Genomic DNA, 20,027 nt, shown 5'->3' with positions numbered 1-20,027 from the left:
ATGCACTGTAAGAAAAAGGCAATATGTGTAATGTTCTGCTGGGAAAGCTTAGGTCCTAACATTCATGTGGATGTTAATTTGATACGTACTACCTACCTAAGTATTGTGGCACACCAAATACACATCTCAAGCCCATCAAGAGTCTTTGATATGGCTAAAAAATACAATCGATAAAGGTTATATTATATAAAAGGTCATATTAATGTTACCACATGATACCACAGCACAACTTCTTGTGGAGTTTATATTGTACTCTGATAGATCAGATCTTAACACTCATACAAAGAACATATACATTAAAAACATACAATAATGCAAAGCTAAACAGATCAATATTGAACATTCCTTCTTATTAACCAAGGACATACTGTTAAGAGAAGACATTAATTAAATTGCTGATTTCATTACAGTATTAAAATGTGTTCATTGCTGTTGATTATGGACGGCCTTTCGGAAATGATTAATTAATTATGATTTGCAAATAAGCATTATGTTATTGTGAATTTTGAGTTTTTAATCTAGTTCCTTCACATAGCAGGATGTCATTAATCTTACTCTGTATAATTCTCTCTTCTACAGGTTTCTGCAGAACAACAGCATTCATAAAGTTTCCAGTCGTGCGTTCAGAGGCTTAATCAGACTGAGAAAACTGTGAGTCTTTTTTCAGGTTGTTTTATAGGAACAAAGAATATGTTAGTGGTATGTGGTAGCTCAGTGGTTAAGGTGTTGGGCTACTGATCGGAAAGTCATGGGTTTGAACCCCAGGTCCACCAAGCTGCCACTGCTCGGCCCCTGAGCAAGGCCCTTAACCCTCAGTTGTAATTCACTCTGGATAAGGGTGTCTGCTAAATGCTGTAAATGTTATTATGGATATTTTTTTATAAAGCATCACTTCATCTATGTGTCAAGTCTCCCACTTCCGAGAGCAGAAACAGCTGGAAATCAGTGGAAACTGGGGGACTTGTTTTCAGAGCTCCTATATGATTGAAGAAATGTAGATCTCCACTTGGGGTTTCTCTGTAATTAGATTGAATTGCTAAACCTCTTTGAGTAGTACATCAGGATTAGTCTGAGAGTAAAGTAAGTAAATTATCTACAAGGAAGCATAAGGATAAGGAGCGAGCTAGATAATATACCTCTATGGGTGTGTGCCTGCTGCTTGTATATCACCTACTAGGTTTTTTTTTTTCAAATTTATTTCCAATAGGTAGTAGCAAACAAATTGGGCAGAGGATAGTGAGGATAGACAGTGATGAAAACATCAGTTATGGCACAGTGATAAAAAACTTTTCAAATTACAAATTCAAGATTAAAGATTCAAGATTTTTATTTGTCACATACACAATTATATAGAGCATTAAATGACAGCTGCACAGGGTGTACTAATCAGACTAAAGAAATCTTCCCATTGTCATACAGCATAGACACATCTGTGTGTTCTTTGTTCTGATGTGAATATTCATTCTGAGGATGGAGCCACTTAATCATTTTTCTCAAGGTAGCACATCAGAAAGAGAACACAGCGGACCAAAGAACTTTTATTTGTGCTTATGGCATGAGCATCATTGTCAGTCAATAACACAAAGTTGCAGCTTTCCAGCTCACTAAACATTTTCTACTGAGGTTTGGCTTTTACTCTGCTCTTAGCCTAAACACACATGCTCAGCTCACTGCTCAATGAGAGAGAGAGAGAGAGAGAGAGAGAGAGAGAGAGAGAGAGAGAGAGAGAGAGAGAGAGAGAGAGAGAGAGAGAGAGAGAGAGAGAGAGAGAGAGAGAGAGAGAGAGAAACATTTGTTTGTTTTACTTGTTGCTTGTTGTGGCATTTTATTAACTCACTATCATTATTTATTTTTTCTCCTTCTTCACCTTCGGCCATTTTCTCCTCTGCTAAAGAAACTAGTAAACCTCTTAAAAGTCCTTCTTCCTACTCCTGAGACTTTTTGACCTTAAGAGCTATTTTAAGGGTTTTTATTTAGTTGTAGAACCATAGTTACATAACCTTGAGTAATACTTGCTTTTGTTGTGGACAGCCAGGCCTTGGCCTTTGGATCTAGTAGAGACTGTTGTAATGGGTTTGGTAACATGTCTTGAGGTGCACCAAAAATAGTATGAATACCCTGAGTTTGCCCAACCAGTCCACATGTGCTTTGCGCGAAGGCATTCGACTGTGTCCCTCGTGGAGACCTGTGGGGGGTGCTGTGGGAGTATGGGGTCCGTGGCCCTCTGCTAAGGGCTGTCCGGTCCCTATATGACCAAAGCAGGAGTTTGGTTGATATTGCTGGCAGTAAGTCAGACTTGTTCCCGGTGCATGTTGGACTCCGGTCACCGGTCATGTTCATTATTTATATGGACAGGATTTCTAGGCACAGTCAGGGGCCGGAGGGAGTCCGGTTTGGGGACCACAGGATTTTGTCTCCCTCTTTTTGCCTGTTGGCTTTCTCAAATCAGGACGGTTTGCAGCCGAGTGTGAAGCAGCAGGGATGAGAATCAGCACCTCCAATTCCGAGGCCATGGTTCTCAGCCGGAAAAGGGTGGCTTGTCCCCTTCAGGTTGGTGGAGAGTTCCTGCCTCAAGTGGAGGAGTTTAAGTATCTTGGGATCTTGTTCACGAGTGAGGGAAGGATGGAGCGGGAGATCGACAGGCGGACTGGTGTAACTTCTGCAGTGATGCAGTCGATATACCGGTCTGTTGTGGTGAAGAAAGAGTTGAGTCGCAAGGCGAAGCTCTCTATTTACCAGTCGATCTACGTTCCTACCCTCACCTATGGTCATGAGCTTTGGGTCATGACCAAAAGGACAAGATCCCGGATACAGGCGGCCGAAATGAGTTTCCTTCGTAGGGTGGCTGGGCGCTCCCTTAGAGATACTGTAGGGTGAGGAGCTCGGTGACTCGGGAGGAGCTCAGAGTAGAGCCGCTGCTCCTCCACATCGAGAGGAGTCAGCTGAGGTGGCTCGGGCATCTGTTTCTGGAGGTGTTCCGGGCATGTCCAACTGGGAGGAGGCCCCAGGGAAGACCTAGGATACACTGGAGAGACTATGTCTCTTGGCTGGCTTGGGAACGCCTCGGTATTCCCCCGGAAGAGCTGGAGGTAGTGTCTGGGGAGAGGGAAGTCTGGGCGTCCCTGCTTAGACTGCTGCCCCCTGCGACCTGGCCCCGGATAAGCGGTAGAAGATGGATGGATGGATGGATGGATGGATGGATGGATGGATGGATGGATGGATGGATGGATGGATGGATGGATGGATGGACCCTGAGACAAAGATTCTTCATGCTTTTAATAATATAATGTCTTTAGGATAAGAATCACTCAATTTATAATAGTTTGGCTACTGATGAAAACATTTGAGGAGATGCTGTTTTTTAATAGGAGGAGAAGAAGATAAGAATTACTCAATATTTAGAAAAAATTGTCTGATTCCACATTAGATGAGGTGGAGAATTACTCATTGTTCTACACTTGTACTCTACTGAGTATAAGAACTGCTCAGACAGTTAGCCTTTCTGCACAGGTCCCTGAGTGGTGTAGATGTTGGGGTCTACAGTCAGCCTATTTTGAGTTTTTTCTGTGTCTTTGGAAGACTGAAGGAGGACCGAATAACTGAAAACTGTTACCTCAGCACTTGTTTAGAGTCTGCCAGAATGCTTAAGATAACATTGGCAATTATTTAAAGTACATCACCATAGACCAAATACTATTATTGTAAATTAAAAAAACTAATTTGGTGCATGTCTGACCAATTATTTAACTGAGTAGTCATTAATTTCAGTGCTCAATTTTTAAGAGAAAAATTATACACACACATACACACACAGTTGTGCTCAAAAGTTTGCATACCTTGGGAGAATTTGCTGGTTGTGTACCATTTTTTTTTAAAGAAAATATGAGTGAGAAGAACAAATGTATTTTATTTCTTATAGGACTCAAGTTAACATGTGAGGCATAACAGAATGACACAATCATCAAACAAAACATTAAAAAAAGAAAATAAGGAAATAATTCCTGTTCAAAAGTTTGCATACATTCAGTTCTTACAGTTTTTTACAATTGCTTTGATAGTTTTTTCAATATATTTAACAAGTTTCCTAAACTCTTAACACACCAACACACCTAAAACACACAATTGGCAAAACAGATAAGTTCATGCTCATAATCACACACTGTAAACTAAACCCCAAAACTAATTTTCAAAATACAATAATAAACAATACACTACAATACACTACAGTATGTCTAACAAAACACTGCAAACATGTTTTAAAATCAAATAATTATTCAAAACACTAACACATGTTCCAAACATGTTCCAAATGTACAGTTTTGGCTGTAAAGGATTCTTGCGTCTGTGGAATGACGAAACCAAGGCAGCCGTCTTCAACGTTCTGTAGAAGTCCCAGGAGAAAAGCGTCCATGCACTAGATTCCCAAACGTCCTGCTATGATCACAAGAACCCAATATCCAAGAGTAGCAGCAGTGCAGATCATCACACACACGTTACACACACTCGCTCGCCCTGTCTCTCAGTCATCGGCTGTCTCCAGCACGCTCTTGCTCTTCCAACAGCAACATTTACTCAATCATAACACAATGGCAAAAAACACTATCATTAGCTGAAATTACAGAACATTACAGAAACTGCATTATTTTATGTGTCAGGTCTGCCCTTATACAATAGACAGTATATTGTATTGATCATAGATTGTATTTTGCACAGTAGTTTCTTTTGAAGCCTCTCTACATTTTTGTATTGTTAGGTTTAGTAAATGCATGCCTTTTGTTTCTTTTGCTGCAGAAATTCAATACAAAAAATGAATGACCATCTCAGAGTAGCTTTATAAAATGTACAGTTTATGTAAAAAAAAAATAATACAGACACAGAATTGCTGCAGTAAAGACTTTATTTGCAAAAGGACATTACTGCAAGATATACAAACAGAAAAAGCACCGAAATTATAATAAAAAAAAAAACAAAGTAATCTTCTAATCTGCCTGGTTGTCTGCATTTGGCCACATGTTCTCATCCACATCACACCTGATATCTTCTCTGGCAAGGCATCGTGGGAAGAATCTTTTGGCATGCCATATCCACCACTGGCAGTGTTCAGCTGTGATGTCTTGGCATGCAGCAACCATTGCATCCAGGAGGGACATTTGGTCATGTGGACGATGGTCAAAAACCTTCCATCTGCAGGCTTAGAAAAACTCCTCAATGGGGTTGAGGAAAGGGGAGTAAGGGGCAAGGAAATGGGATCCTTGTATGGGCGTCAAACCAGGCTGTGACTGCACGGGAATGGTGGAATGCTATATTATCCCATGTGATATGAATGTGACGTGAACATATATTGGCAAGTGGTCTCCCACCTGTCCCACTTCTACCTCTGGCACCAGTCTTTCGTGCAGGTCTTCTAATAACAGGAAAAGGCGTCTGTGTTTTCGGGGCCAATCTCACATTTATGCAGGTGTTCAACGTTGTTGGAGATTGCGGTACACATGGTGATGCTGGCTCCTCTCTGGCCCGGCATGGTAACTGTGGCCCTTTTGCCAATTATGCTTCTCCCACGGCGACGCCTTTTTGCCAAGTTGAAGCCAGCCTCGTCAATATAGATAATTTCATGTGGGACTTGAATGGCCTCTAACTCCATGACTCTTTGAAAGTAATTAGACAAAGTGTATGTAAATGCTGTGCTGTACTATATATCTATTGTATGTTCTAATGTACTCCAGGTTTATAGAGTAGTTTACTGCAAAACACACTGTGTATAGTACAGTAATGACTGTATTGCATATCCTTACCTGGACATATTGGTGACGGAGTTCTTTGATGTGCTCACTGTTCCTTTCAAAAGGAACTTTGTATAGTTGTTTCATTCGGACTCTAGAGTCCGAGAAATGGATGTTATGCTAATTGCTGCAATGTTCCCAAAGACAAGGTTGACCTCTACAACTCTGTACTGAATGTTGACAATAGCAAGTTCCTGTTCTTCATTCAAGAGCTTTCCTCTGCTCTCTGAGGGAGGTAGACGTTGAATCCTTAGAGGGACAAACTACAGTTACATATTAGAGACACTATGCTGTAGGAGAAGCAATATCCTACCTGTTGGTTTCTCTGAAAATACAGACAATGGATGCCACTGTGTCCCGGCTGAGATTTGGCTGTACTCGTTCACCAGCCTCTCTGTATGATAGCCCGTGGTTTATGACATGGTCAGTGATAGTAGCTCTTATTTGATCAGTTACCCTAGCTCTGGTCCTTCTTTGAGTGCTACCCCGCATTCTACTATCTCTCCCTTGTCCTTGTCCTTGCCCCACTCCTCTCCCTTGTCCTGGTACTCGTCTTCCTCTCCCTCATGCAGGCTTTTCTTTCTTTCTTTCTTTCTTTCTTTCTTTCTTTCTTTCTTTCTTTCTTTCTTTCTTTCTTTCTTTCTTTCTTTCTTTCTTTTGTACTTCCCCTCTTTGTGTTGCTCTATATTGTTCCTTTTCCACTTAAGATCAGCCCAAGGAGTCCTCTTTTAGAACATATGATCATGCGATTGAAAAAACCTCAACACCTGAGTGTGGTTCCTAGATGGGAATTGGCTGTGATTTATATATTTGCATAACTGCAATAGGCTGTTTCTCATTAGCAATGGAATAAAATACAGGGAATATGTATTTTATTCCATTGGAATATTTGTGTTTCAATTCACAATATGAACAGCTGTTCACTTTGACTTTAGAATATATAAGTTATGTTTAGAACATGATGTTATCTGTTCTAACATACAATGTGAAAGCATTTGTAAATTTGACTGTAAAATTACATTGTTTTGGTTTTGGTTGAGCTTGTGTGTAAAAGAAGTTCAAGCATTTTAAATGGGTGTTAACTGTATGCATTTTGTATCAAAGCAACAAGAAATGTGTTAATTGTATAGCCTACAAAGACGGATGTTGTGCTAACCGTGTTATGAGTTTAGGAAACTTGTTAAATGTATTGAAAAAACTGTCATAGCCATTGTAAAAAACTGTAATATGACACTCCCTGCCTCAGCAGCCTGTGAAAGACTGTTTAGTGTTGCAGGGCTGATCTTCAGGCCTTTATGTAACTCTTTGTCGCATGTTGATTACCCTGTTGTTGTTTAAGTCCAATGTGTTTGTTTCAATAAAGGTTATTGATGACATGCCTCTGAAGTTTGACTTTTTTTGCACCATACTTATAGCCAACTAGTCGTATCTTCCGCTCCATGAAACTCAGTTCAGTCGTACACATATATGGTTCTTTAATGTATTTGCATTGTACTAAAATGCATTCTTTTTCAATGGGCATATACAGTATGTGTCTGAAACAGGTAGCCTAGTGCATCCCAAATTTTTCAACATTATCATATTAATATAACATTATAGTCATTATAGCTTTTAGAAATATGTTTTTTGAGGAAGTGGGGTAGTTCACAATAGGCCCCTGTGGCACAGCCTAAGCGTTTGTCAATGGCATTTTTTCCTTGCATTACTTTTACTTTTATACTTTTAAAGTAGTTTTGAAACCAGTACTTTTACACTGTTTGTCAACCTGTGTGTTTATAATGTGGCCAAACATTCAAGCATATTTCAACTTTTGGTCAGGGTTGTTTAGATGATTGCAGTTATCATAAGTTTTTAAAATCAGTCAAACAACTGTGTGATAATTATTGACTTCACGTGACCACTATCCTTAAATAAGAATGTTTAACGATTTTTTCCAAGGTATGCAAACTTTTGAACACAACTGTATATATCTGAAAAATGTGCTACATTTACTCAAAACCAGAAGGCAAATGTGGTGCTATAATGCAACATTCACTCTGGAACACATTTCCATTCTGCAGTAAACCACTGGCTTGTGGATTTTTCAGCTCAAAGCTATTGGCTTGCTGCAAGTGCATTTACTGGCTTTGTGCATTGTCCTGGTATGCATACAGTCTGCTGTAGATATCAAATTATATTTTCCTGTAGTGGATTTGTAGCCCTAGTGCGGGCATCACCAAATGGCGGAACGCGGTCCGGATCCAGACCGAATGACAGGTCTGCCTGGACCTGTTAAAATTCTAATATTATCATATTAAGCATCTCCTTATTATAATCTAATATTACAAGATTATATAAGCTCTTTGATATTAATAAAAAGATAAATCTTTCAATCTTTCGTTCATGCGTAGTTAATATAGTTACGACAGGAGCGTCATCAAAAGCCAAGCCAAAAACAGATTGTTTCTGTTCCATACTCCAGAGCAGAAGGTGGAAGTAATGCACATAATTACGCTGGCAGGACAATTAAGATTCAAACTGCTGACAGGACAGTTACATGCCCATTTCTCTTACTAGGAACGGAAGATGGAAAGGGAGTAAGGAGAGGTGGAAAGGAGAGAGGAAAAAGGGAGCTACTCAAAGCTCTGCACTTTTCTTTTATTCAGTAAATTCTGCCCTGTTCTATTTTACTTGAAATGTTCTTTTGCCTAAGGTTCCTGTGTTATTAATGTAGTTAATGTTTAAAAAAAAGGGAAGCTCAAAAGTCTTTTGTTTAATTTTTTTTCTTAAAGATTAAAAGCACTTTTATTTTATTCAAAAGATTCTGAATGTTTTACATTACTTTTTATCCAAATCACTTTTACTCCTCTTTTATTCTTTTTAACATATTTTAAACTGTTTTTATTAAAATCACATTTATTTTCTTTAATTGTTATTTGTTTTTGTTATGATTTTATCATGTGTTTCTTATTTTTCATATATATATATATATATATATATATATATATATATATATATATATATATATATATATATATATATATATATATAAGTGACAATATAAGATTCCGACCTTTGCTGGACCTCTTTGAATTTTAATTGAATACCCCTGCCCTAGAGGTTCCAAAGCTACGTCTGGTTCATTATTTGTTCTTAGGACTGTCTGCATACTGTAGATGATATAGACTGGGCTGTAGGACATGAATGTGCTATGAGGTCATTTTATTTCAAAGGTGCTCTAAAAGAAATATCTGAAATGCTTTTGGTACATACATATGCCTGTACAGCATTGCTTTACTGCACATCAAACACGGACACCTATATTGTGTTGTGAAAAGATTAGGTTAGTGTGAAAAAATTATAAATTAAGCATCAAATAAAAATACTGCCTGTGACAAAAATAATAATACTTATAATTTATACCTATAATTTATTATTATTGTTATTATTATTATTATTATTATTATTATTATTATTATTATTATTATTATTATTATTATTATTGGCATTGTTATTGTATATTATTGTCATTGTTGTTGATCTTATTATTATTTTAATATACTAACCCTCAGCACTCTAGTTGCTAAAGATAACCCAAAGGTAAACTAAAACAAACAGAACTGCACTTATAAGAAATGGAGGAATCGATAAGAAATTATAAGAAATGGAGGAATCAATAAGAAATTATAAGAAATGGAGGAATTCTGCTATGCATTGAAAACAGAAAGGCATTCACGACTCTGCCCGAGGCTAGCCTAGCGTTCCTGCATATGTTATAAGCTTACTTTTTTCTTCCCAGTTAGTAAAGTAATTTCTCTTTCAGTGTTATATATAAAGTTTTTTACTTGAATGCCTTAGAGGTTTCTATTTTTCAACGTACAGAAAAGATTCTTAGCTGTGTCAGCGATATATTTTAAGCATGCAAGCATTTTTTATTCGGTCATTAGTCAGAGGCTCATTTAAATATGTCTATCAGGAGATTATTTCTAATGGGTGACAGAAGAATGAAGTCTGAGCAGAGCTCTGTACTGTAAGTGCCAAGTCCACTGGTGCTTGATGGAACAGACAAATCGCTGTTAGTAATATATAAAAATATTAGAATTTTTCTCATCTGTGGGCCACATCAATGTATGATAGTATAGATTTAACAATAACAGTAACAAGATCTCAGCAAGTCTCTGTATCTTGGAATTAATTTCCTCAACAAGAAAAGAAAAGAGGAGACAAAAACATTGCTTATTATCAACTGAGAAAACATATAATAGAGTATGACAAACTATACGTGTTTACTGATCGAATAGAATTTGTTTTCAGACTTTGTCTATGCACCCTAAAATTCCTTTTTTTGTAATTTTATAATTATAGTTATAATTATTATGTGAGTATCATATGGGATACTTTAACCCAGTAATCCATGACCCAGTCCTTAACCCAGTTGTAAAAACTATCCACTTGTTTTTGCAATCTTTGTCAATTCTGTGCAAAATGAAGCAAGCTCTTTACTAATGCTGGTGTCATCATATACATCAGCTAGTGGTAAATACTCTCAAGTCCCGTGGACTATTTATATATGTACTGTACATGCTTACAAGTGAAATCTCTGTAAGATTTATTGTTCACTACAGTGTAACAGTATAACAGTGTGCACTTGAGCACTCGGTTTGTGAAAAACCTTGTGATCCATTTTAGATCAAATTCACCAGAGAGTCATCTGAACACGTGCTTCAGTAGAAGACATTCAGGATGAGCAAAATCAGACCTTTGGTACAAAGCAGTTAAAATGCTCAGTATTTCAAATTTGCTTGCATTTAAATAGTGCAGAATCTTGTACATTAAATACTCAAGAGATTTACCATTTATTTTCCTTTTTTTAAATATTGTAGATTATAAAATGCAGATTCTGTTTATTAAAAAAAAGCATGCAAAGTACAGTAAAAAAAAAAGAAATGGGAATTTTGTTCTTCACCAATATTTGAAAAATCTGCCTCTCAATGTCATATTTTCACTGATGACAAAAAGTGTTTAAATCTTTGCTTAATGGCTTTGATTACTAGGAAACTTGTGACAGTTTGCTATAGAAATATGTAAATATTTGTGAAGAAATTACTACTAAAATTACTACTGAAACCCTCTTTGTCTTATTTTTACTTTGTGTCTTTTTTCTTTACAGGTTCCTAAGTCAGAACTACATCACTTCTTTAAGTCCTGATGTATTCAGGGATCTCCATAAATTACAGTGGCTGTGAGTACAGCACATACTTCACAGAGATGGCATTTTAAATTCCCTGTGAAATGTCATGAATGTCACAGTGTTATTCAATATGTTGATATTTTAAGTGGCTCCTGCCTGTTTTTAATAGACAATAGCATTTTGCTTACCTCACAGCCGTTGCTAAGCCGCACTTGACACCTATTTGGGTTCCGATTCTACAGAGAATTTGATTGAACAGAAAATCTGATGAGAATCTGAAGGATGGAGTGATTCCATTAAAATTATTTGTCTGTATTAATGGTAGAGTGAGAGAGAGAGAGTGTACGTTTTGATACATACAGTATATCTAAATGCAAATTTTGTAGAGTTAACCTAAAGGCTAACATATTCATATTATGGCACAAAACCTCATTTGATTTCAAAGGGACATGAGATCAGCTCTCATACACTTTTCAAAAGAAATATTACACAACAGTTGATAGATCAATAGCTTCATTTTTCCTCAATCAAACCAAATCTAATAAAAAGAATATTAAATAATATAACCTTTCCACAGAAGTATAGACATCCAATAGAAGTGCTGTGAAATTAAAGGTGAACCACATTGCTGCTGAATTCTGAACTCAGGTGTTCATTCACAACATAGGTATAAATGTGAACAATATGCTAAGTCAGTACTCATATTACTCTTTCTTTTACAATGCTTTCAGTTTTCAGACTTTTTGGGCTGCCCTTCATACACTGGTTGTTTAAACTCTTCCTTATTCCTTGTGTTTTAAGTGAAGTGCTTCATGGTGGATTGTGGGTTATGGTTTATATTTCTGGGTTCTGTGCTGTCCTGTTGCAGACACCAGACTCTTTTTAGCTTCAGGTTCTTGACTAACTGTGTTGCATTCACTTACAAAATTTGCTTCTATTTAATAAAATCAATTCTTTCATATTCCTGTGCAATGTTTACATAATGATAATAGATCTACTCCATAATTAACTGATGTCAGTTTTTTCTTTCAATTTAACGTTGATCCTGTTGCACTTGTTCTCTCAATGCATCTGGCTTATCTAGATTATCTAGAAGTTGCCTGAATGGTTCTCTTTAATGCTTGGCTAGACTTACACTGTTGCATTTAATTGCCATTTCATTATTACAATTTAGACAATGAAGTCTGCAAGATGGTCATCTTTGCTATTTTTTTAATCGCCTTCCCCTCTTTTGTAGGGATCTTCATTAATAAATATTCTGTCAGCTGCTTAAAGGAGCCTATTGTGGAGTTGTTCATTGTTAGAACAATCTTTGAAGAGTCTGAGAATTTCTAATTTCCTAACATGGCAGTTAAGGCATAACGACTTTACAACTGGAAAAGTGTGCAAACTTTTGGACTTTATAGTTGAGCAATTATAAAGAAATGATTCATGCATCAGCGACTGTGTTTACTCTTTTTTTGCTTCAAAATTCAAAATATAATATTTTGGCCAGCAGTGAACAAACTATTCAAATAATTGTATAAATGATGATTTATATTAAAACACTGCACAAAAATCCAAGGCTAATGAAATATAATTGTTTAAGTAAATGTGTTATCATTTATCAGATAAATCATGCAATTGTTTAAAGCGTGAGATGCTCAATAAGGAAATGTTTTAAAAGTTAAATTTACATTTGATGATAAATTATACTACATGTATATACAGTAATAATATACTATAATTCATTGGGTCCTAAAGAGTTATTATTGATATTATTAATATTATTAATGTTTCCAAGTTTGCTATGATGTATGATTGCACAGTTAGACACCATATTGTACGAGACACATTTTTCATGAGCTATAGTTTTAAAAAGGGTTCTAGATTTAAATCTTCTTAAAAGGGTTCTCTCTCTAGGTAAACACTTGGTTGTAGGTTTCTACATAGAACTAAGGGACAGTGTATTTACAGACAAAGAGGTAATACCTCAGACTCATGTCTTAAATCTTTTCTTCTCAGAGTGCTGGACCACAACCCACTGAGGAGCATCTCACATGATATCTTCATTGGTCTCAAGTCATTAATATTTCTGTGAGTAATTTTCATCTTTTGATTAATACTTTCATCGGATTGATATAATATAGGTTCCCTTAGCTGTATGTGTAATTTTATATTAGTTTGTGTTAGCTATGTGAAAGGGCTTTTTCACGATACTTCCCATGATAATTATTTTGGCCTGAAATGGCTTGTATTATTTTGATTAATTTCTGTAAAGAAGCACTTAATAATTCATTTTAGATTCTCATCACATCCTCTTTTACTTTGTTGGGCTGTTGAAGTGTAGCATGACAGTACTTTACTGTATCTTTGTTGATTACTGTGCCATCTCATCTCATCAAAATCTGTATTTATTACAGTTTTTTTCAGTTGCTAACAAGCATTGTTCAATACTGAAACCACATTTTCAAAACTCTTCACACAGTCTGTGAAACAGAAGTCAATGCAGACCAAACTGTGAACCATTTTTCATTGCTTTCAGACAAAATAAATGCATTCAGTGACCACACTTTTCAAAATTCAGGAACTCTTTTCCCATTCGTACTCCACAACATGCAAAATACTATGTATTTTCAGCACATTTTTCTAATGCTAACACTGCATTCAAAATGATTAAAAACACATTCAAAACAGAATGATGGCAAATTCCAAGCATTTATGCAGTATTTTAAAAATTATTTTATAATATTCTCAATTTTATAGCCAAAAATTAAAAAAATAATCATTACAAGCTAATTGCAATTTACAGTTTTTTACAATCACTATGACAGTTTTTTCAATATATTTAACAAGTTTCCTAAACTCTTAACGCACCAACACACCTAAAACTCACTATTGGCAAAACGGATAATTTCATGCTCAAAATCGCACATTGTAAACTAAACCCCAAAACTAATTTTCAAAGTACAATAATAAACTAACACCATACACTATGTCTAAAAAAACACTGCAAACATGTTTTAAAATGAAATAATTATTCAAAACACTAACACATGTTCTCTTCCAACAGGAACATTTAGTCAATCATAACACAATGACAATAAAAACACTATCATCAGCTGAAATTACTGAAACTGCATTATTTTATGTGTCAGGTCTGCCCTTATACAATAACAAGGTCTGCCCTTATACAAGGAACAATATAGAGCAACAGAAAAGAAAGAAAGAAAGAAAGAAAGAAAGAAAGAAAGAAAGAAAGAAAGAAAGAAAGAAAGAAAGAAAGAAAGAAAGAAAGAAAGAAAGAAAGAGAAAGCAAGCAAGCAAGCAAGCCTGGTTTGACGCCCATACAAGGGTGATGTCCCATTTCCTTGCCCCTTACTCCCCTTTCCTCAACCCCATTGAGGAGTTTTTCTAAGCCTGCAGATGGAAGGTTTTTGACCATCGTCCACATGACCAAATGTCCCTCCTGGATGCAATGGTTGCTGACCAGACATCACAGCTGAACACTGCCAGTGGTGGATATGGCATGCCAAAAGATTCTTCCCACGATGCCTTGCCAGAGAAGATATCAGGTGTGATGTGGATGAGAACATGTGGCCAAATGCAGACAACCGGGCAGATTAGAAGATTACTTTGTTTTTTATTATAATTTCGGTGCTTTTTCTGTTTGTATATCTTGCAGTGATGTCCTTTTGCAAATAAAGTCTTTACTGCAGCAATTCTGTGTCTGTATTATTTTTTTTTACATAAACTGTACATTTTATAAAGCTACTCTGAGATGGTCATTCATTTTTTGTATTGAATTTCTGTAGCAAAAGAAACAAAATGCATGCATTTACTAAACCCAACAAAACAAAAATGTAAAGAGGCTTCAAAAGAAACTACAGTGCAAAATACAATCTATGATCAATACAATATACTGTCTATTGTATAAGGGCAGACCTGACACATAAAATAATGCAGTTTCTGTAATTTCTGCTGATGATAGTGTTTTTTTGTAATTGTGTTATGATTGACTGTGTTAGTGTTTTGAATAATTATTTGATTTTAAAACATGTTTGCAGTGTTTTGTTAGACATAGTGCATTGTGTTAGTTAGTTTATTATTGTATTTTGAAAATTAGTTTTGGGGTTTAGTTTACAATGTGTGAGTTTGAGTATGAAATTATCCGCTTTGCCAATAGTGAGTTTTAGGTGTGTTGGTGCGTTAAGAGTTTAGGAAACTTGTTAAATATATTGAAAAAACTGTCATAGTGATTGTAAAAACTGTAATGTCAATTACTGTGAAACTGTCTGCAATTTAGAAAGTAATGGAGATGGAAGCCAGACGAGTTCCACATACTTTTATCTTTGTGGATAAAGCTGGATTCAACCTGGCAAAAACACGACGCAGGGGAAGAAATGTAATGGGACAGAGAGCGACTGTGGAGGTCCCAGGCCAAAGGGGCGTTAACATCACGATGTGTGCAGGGTTTGTTGTTACACAAACCACTCATTGGCCCCAACAATACAGAGAGGCTCATTTCATTTCTAAATGACCTACATGTTCAACTTCTTGTGCCAGCAGAGGAGAGAAGCCAAAGGGCATCAAATTCCCCTTTCTTCATTGTTGTGTGGGATAATGTGGCATTCCACCACTCTGCTGCAGTCACAGAGTGGTTTGCAGCACATCCCAGGATGTCAGTATTAGACTGTACCTGCCTCCCCATACCCCATAGAGGAGTTTTTATCTGCGTGGAGGTGATAGATGATGTTGATGAGAACTTGTGGCCAAATGCAAGAGAGAGAGCAGACTAGAACGGTAATTTACTATAATGAACAACTACACACGTTACAGTAATGTGTAGAATGTATTTTATGTATTCTTTTTTTATTATCATTGCAAAATTGCGTGTGGAAAAGAGGAAGATCAGCTGGAAGGAACTGTGGGCCATGGAAGCGAAGCGGTTGAGCTTTTCCATCAGAGCAACATATGACGTTCTTCCAACACCAGATAATCTTCACCAATGGTATGGTGAAGATCCGGAATGTGCCCTCTGTTCCATGCCAGCTAACCTCAGGCACATTCTCACAGCGTGTAAAACAAGCCTCACCCAAGGACGCTACACTTGGCATCACAACCAAGTCTTAAAAAACCTTGCGTCTGCCCTGGAGGATAAACGAGTTGCCACTAACTCCCTACCACCCCAGAAGAATCACACCCCTTATGGACAACTTTTGTCCGCGAAGGGGCAAAACCACAGAAGAGCAGCTCTACACCATCAGAGCGAGACCAGCTGCGCTTGGCCCGCGATTGGAAAATGCTAGCTGACATTGGTCGGCAACTTGTGTTTCCGCCGGAGATCGCAACCACCACCCTAAGACCTGACATGGTGCTCTGGTCCTGTTCGCTAAAGAAGGTCTTCATTATTGAGCTCACAGTACCCTGGGAGGACTCGGTAGATGAGGCCTACGAGCGAAAACATCTGCGCTATGCCGATCTAGCTGCCGAAGCACGGCATCATGGCTGGAACACAGAAGTCCGACCAGTGGAGGTGGGCTGCAGAGGTTTTGTGGCAACATCTATGACCAGACTGTTTAGAGACCTGGGAATTAAGGGCCAGAGCCAGCGTTCAGCGTTCAGAGCTGTATCGGAGGCGGCAGAAGGCAGCAGTCAATGGCTCTGGATGAAGAGGAAAGACCCCAGCTGAGCCCCGAAGTGAGAGGATCAGGAGGTATGCGGTCAAGAATGTTTGACTCAGGGAGGAGGAGAGCCCCTGCCATGCATAGTCCCATGGGATGTTGGCTATCAACAACAAGGCAACTCCTATGACTAAATGGGTATGGGACACAAGCGTAGGACTGATCACCCTGTCGCTGGCTGCCTCTGGGGAGGGTGTATAGTGTGAAAGGCCGAAACACCCTAGGAACCAAAGGTACACTACTGATGATGCGTTCCTAAATTTCTTCCGGTTCTCTGTTCATGAACTCTTGGAAATGCTTGCACAAAGAATAGTAACATCTTATCCTGTGTTCCTTGAATCAGCCCTGGAGTTTTTTCCCCTCTTTTTTACCTTTTGGTTATAATTTTCAAGTACTATATTCATATAAAAAAAATAAATTTTGATTCATTTCTGATTCATTGGTGTTACAAATGCTTTCAATAAAGTGAAATTGTGTTACAGTATTCTATATGAAGAACTGATTTATGTGGAAAATCATTGAAACTTTAAAAAAGAAAAGTTCATCAATTATGTACTGCTTCCTGTTGTTAGGGGTTTTTAGGTCAGTGTGTTGTGAATGAAATGTGTGTTTTCTGAATGAGAATTGTTGCCAGTGTATGTTGGTCTGAGTGAGTTTTGTAGGTGAGATTAACTGTTTGGCACACATTCATGCTGGCAATGCAGACTGTGTGAAGAGTTTTGAAAATGTGGTTTTCGGTATTGAACAATGCTTGTTAGCAACTGAAAAAAACTGTAAATTAAAATGATTAATTACACTGGATATAAATCATAACTGACACCATGATTGAATATGTATATGATGCTTAAGAATTGTGCAGCTCCATCAAGCAGCACTATAGTCATATGCTCACCTTTTCTATTAGAACAGCCACATTCAAACTGTTATCCCCATGAGACATAATTCCTATTTCTTTTGAGAATTTGCATCCCCTTAAAACCCCCAAATAAAGCACAAGCAATATATACAGCACATACTATAAAAAACAGGTGCTGTCATCTCCTTTGCACATGGAATTGATTTCCTATTATCACTTGGCTAATAAAATAAAAGTGTTTGTGTGTGTGTGTGTGTGTGTGTGTGTGTGTGTGTGTGTGTGTGTGTGTGTGTGTGTGTGTGTGTGTGTGTGTGTGTGTGTGTGTGTGTGTGTGTGTGTGCTTTTTGTCTAATGTCCCTTGTAGAAATTGTAAAATGCTTCCCCATAGCCAACAATTTTATGTTGAGCTGCTCAATCTGTTTAAATGTGTTAAAAGCGAGTGAGTGAGTGTGTGTGTTTGTGCGTGTGTGTGTGTGTGTGTATGTGTGTGTGTGTGTGTGTGTGTGTGTGTGTGTGTGTGTGTGTGTGTGTGTGTGTGTGTGTGTGTGTGTGTGTGTGTTTGTGTGTGTCTGTGTGGGTTTTGTTTTTCTAAAGTTCCTTGTAGAAATTGTAAACTGCTTCCCCATAGCCAACATTGTCATTGTTGAGCTGCTCAATCTGTTTACATGTGTTTGTGCTGAATCGTGCAGGAGACCAGGAAACAAACAGTGAGCTTTAATCACTTCCAAATGATCATCAACATTGTCATTATTTCTATTAGATTTGTCTCTCTGTTGTAGGCCTCTATTCTTTTTCAGTTGTATCTCTTTAAGTGCATCCCAGATGTTAAATAAAACATCCACTGATGACTAATACAAGCATTCTCCATTTACAGTGACATAGACTGTAGGCTCTGCGTTAATGCACCTTCTTTATTATGAAAAACAGTGGAGATTTGGCATGTTTAGTGATTACTTGTTCTTGTGTACACTCACACTCTCCTACGCAAAATACATACTGTATTTTCTTCACTCTTATCACTGATTTCTTTTGCTTCCAGTCTGCCTGTTGCTTAAAAAAATGCTCTTAGATTTTTTTCAGCAGTAATTCCCTGCACTTTTTTTCATGCTTTCTGACAAAAAAAAACCCCTTTTTATAGTTTAATAGAAAACAGGAGGGATTATATGAATGCCTGTGATAATGTTCAGCAGAAGCTGGATGTTAGACCTGGCATCAGTGTATCGGCTCACTGGCTGTTTTTGAAAGATGTAATCATTTTTTCCTTTTGTAGGATTTTCAGCTTATTAGAAGTGCTCTCTTTATTTAGCTTTGTCACTTGGTGTGATGGGTGGGAGTTTAGTTAAGTGACAGTGAAAACGTGAAAATATGTGAAACAATATGCAGATTCTGTAAAAGAACGTATTTTAGTTCTTTTAGTGGTAAAGGATAATGCTGATTGATTTAACATTCCATGTTTCTCTTAGGTCCATGGTGAACACGTCCCTGGTACAGCTGTCTGAACTAAGCCTCTGTAACTACATGCCTCTGCTCAGCTGGCTGTGAGTGCTATAATCCTCAACAAGTCCAAATTTCTCTTTACTGACCTCCTTCAACATTCTGTGGTATTCTGTCTTTTACTGAATATTTATACTATATGTATATACAGTAATAATACACTATGATTCATTGTGTCCTAAACAGATATTATTAATATTATTTAGAATATGAGAAGACACATAAAGCCATTTATATAATCAAATTTTTTTTTTTGCAAAGATTTTATAATAAACTTTCTTTGGATTTTTCATTTAGACTGAAATGACATATGATAAAATATTTCCAGACCGACATAATTTGCTAAAATGCTGGATAGTAGAAAGAAACAAAAAAAAAATGCTTAGTTTAATTTGCACATCCCATTTCCCATCTGAATTTTAACAATTTTCCTAAAGCTATCAGTAAAATGCTAATTTTTGGTTTTTAGAGAGGAGAGAAAAGTCTCTTTGCACTCATAGAAAGTACGATTATATCGCAGCAAGCTTTCTACAACTTCTTTGTATGTTGTGTAATTTTATTACAACAGCTTGTCAGTGTGAGCTACAGGAACTGGCTCAGACCTACAGTTTTACGTGATTTGTGTTGTTCTCTGGCTTTCATCTTGCCGAGCAGTAATATGACCAAAAGCAATCACCGAATCAAATCACCAATCAAGCAAACTTAATATGATATGGAACACAGTGCAAAGCAACATCATTCTCACTGACTGTTCATTCATGTGTGGTGAGTCGCAAGGACAACTTAAGTAGAACAAATAAACCCAACAATGAATCTCTTGACATCACATGCTTATTTAATAGCAGTCATTAGTTTAATTCATCTTTAAAAAAAAGAAAAAAATGTGGATCAGGTTCATAGGAAGTGAGAATCTGCCCCCTTTTTCTGTGGTGTCATCTTACCAAGCCAACACTTTAGGATCATGCCGTCTGGATGTCTCATATCGTTACACACATGATTGAAACCATGTTGAGTTATTGAGAAATTCTAAATAGACTTATATCAGGCTTATTATATCATATCAG

General features: G+C 37.0%; 1 protein-coding gene across 1 annotated transcript in view; it reads left to right on the top strand.

The window, feature by feature from the left end:
• The window catches only part of rxfp2a (relaxin family peptide receptor 2a), a 69,705-nt gene that overhangs the window by 36,163 nt on the left and 13,515 nt on the right, over window positions 1–20,027 (top strand). The window contains exons 6-9 of the mRNA XM_027137489.2: window positions 580–651; window positions 10,930–11,001; window positions 12,955–13,026; window positions 18,933–19,007. Coding sequence (XP_026993290.1) covers window positions 580–651; window positions 10,930–11,001; window positions 12,955–13,026; window positions 18,933–19,007 — 291 coding nt within the window. The remainder of the gene's footprint in view (window positions 1–579; window positions 652–10,929; window positions 11,002–12,954; window positions 13,027–18,932; window positions 19,008–20,027) is intronic.

Source organism: Tachysurus fulvidraco, chromosome 20 (assembly GCF_022655615.1).
Source record: "Tachysurus fulvidraco isolate hzauxx_2018 chromosome 20, HZAU_PFXX_2.0, whole genome shotgun sequence".
NCBI lineage: Eukaryota > Metazoa > Chordata > Actinopteri > Siluriformes > Bagridae > Tachysurus > Tachysurus fulvidraco.
The sequence above is the reverse complement of the archived record's forward strand: the minus strand, read 5'-3'. Positions and strand labels throughout refer to the sequence as shown.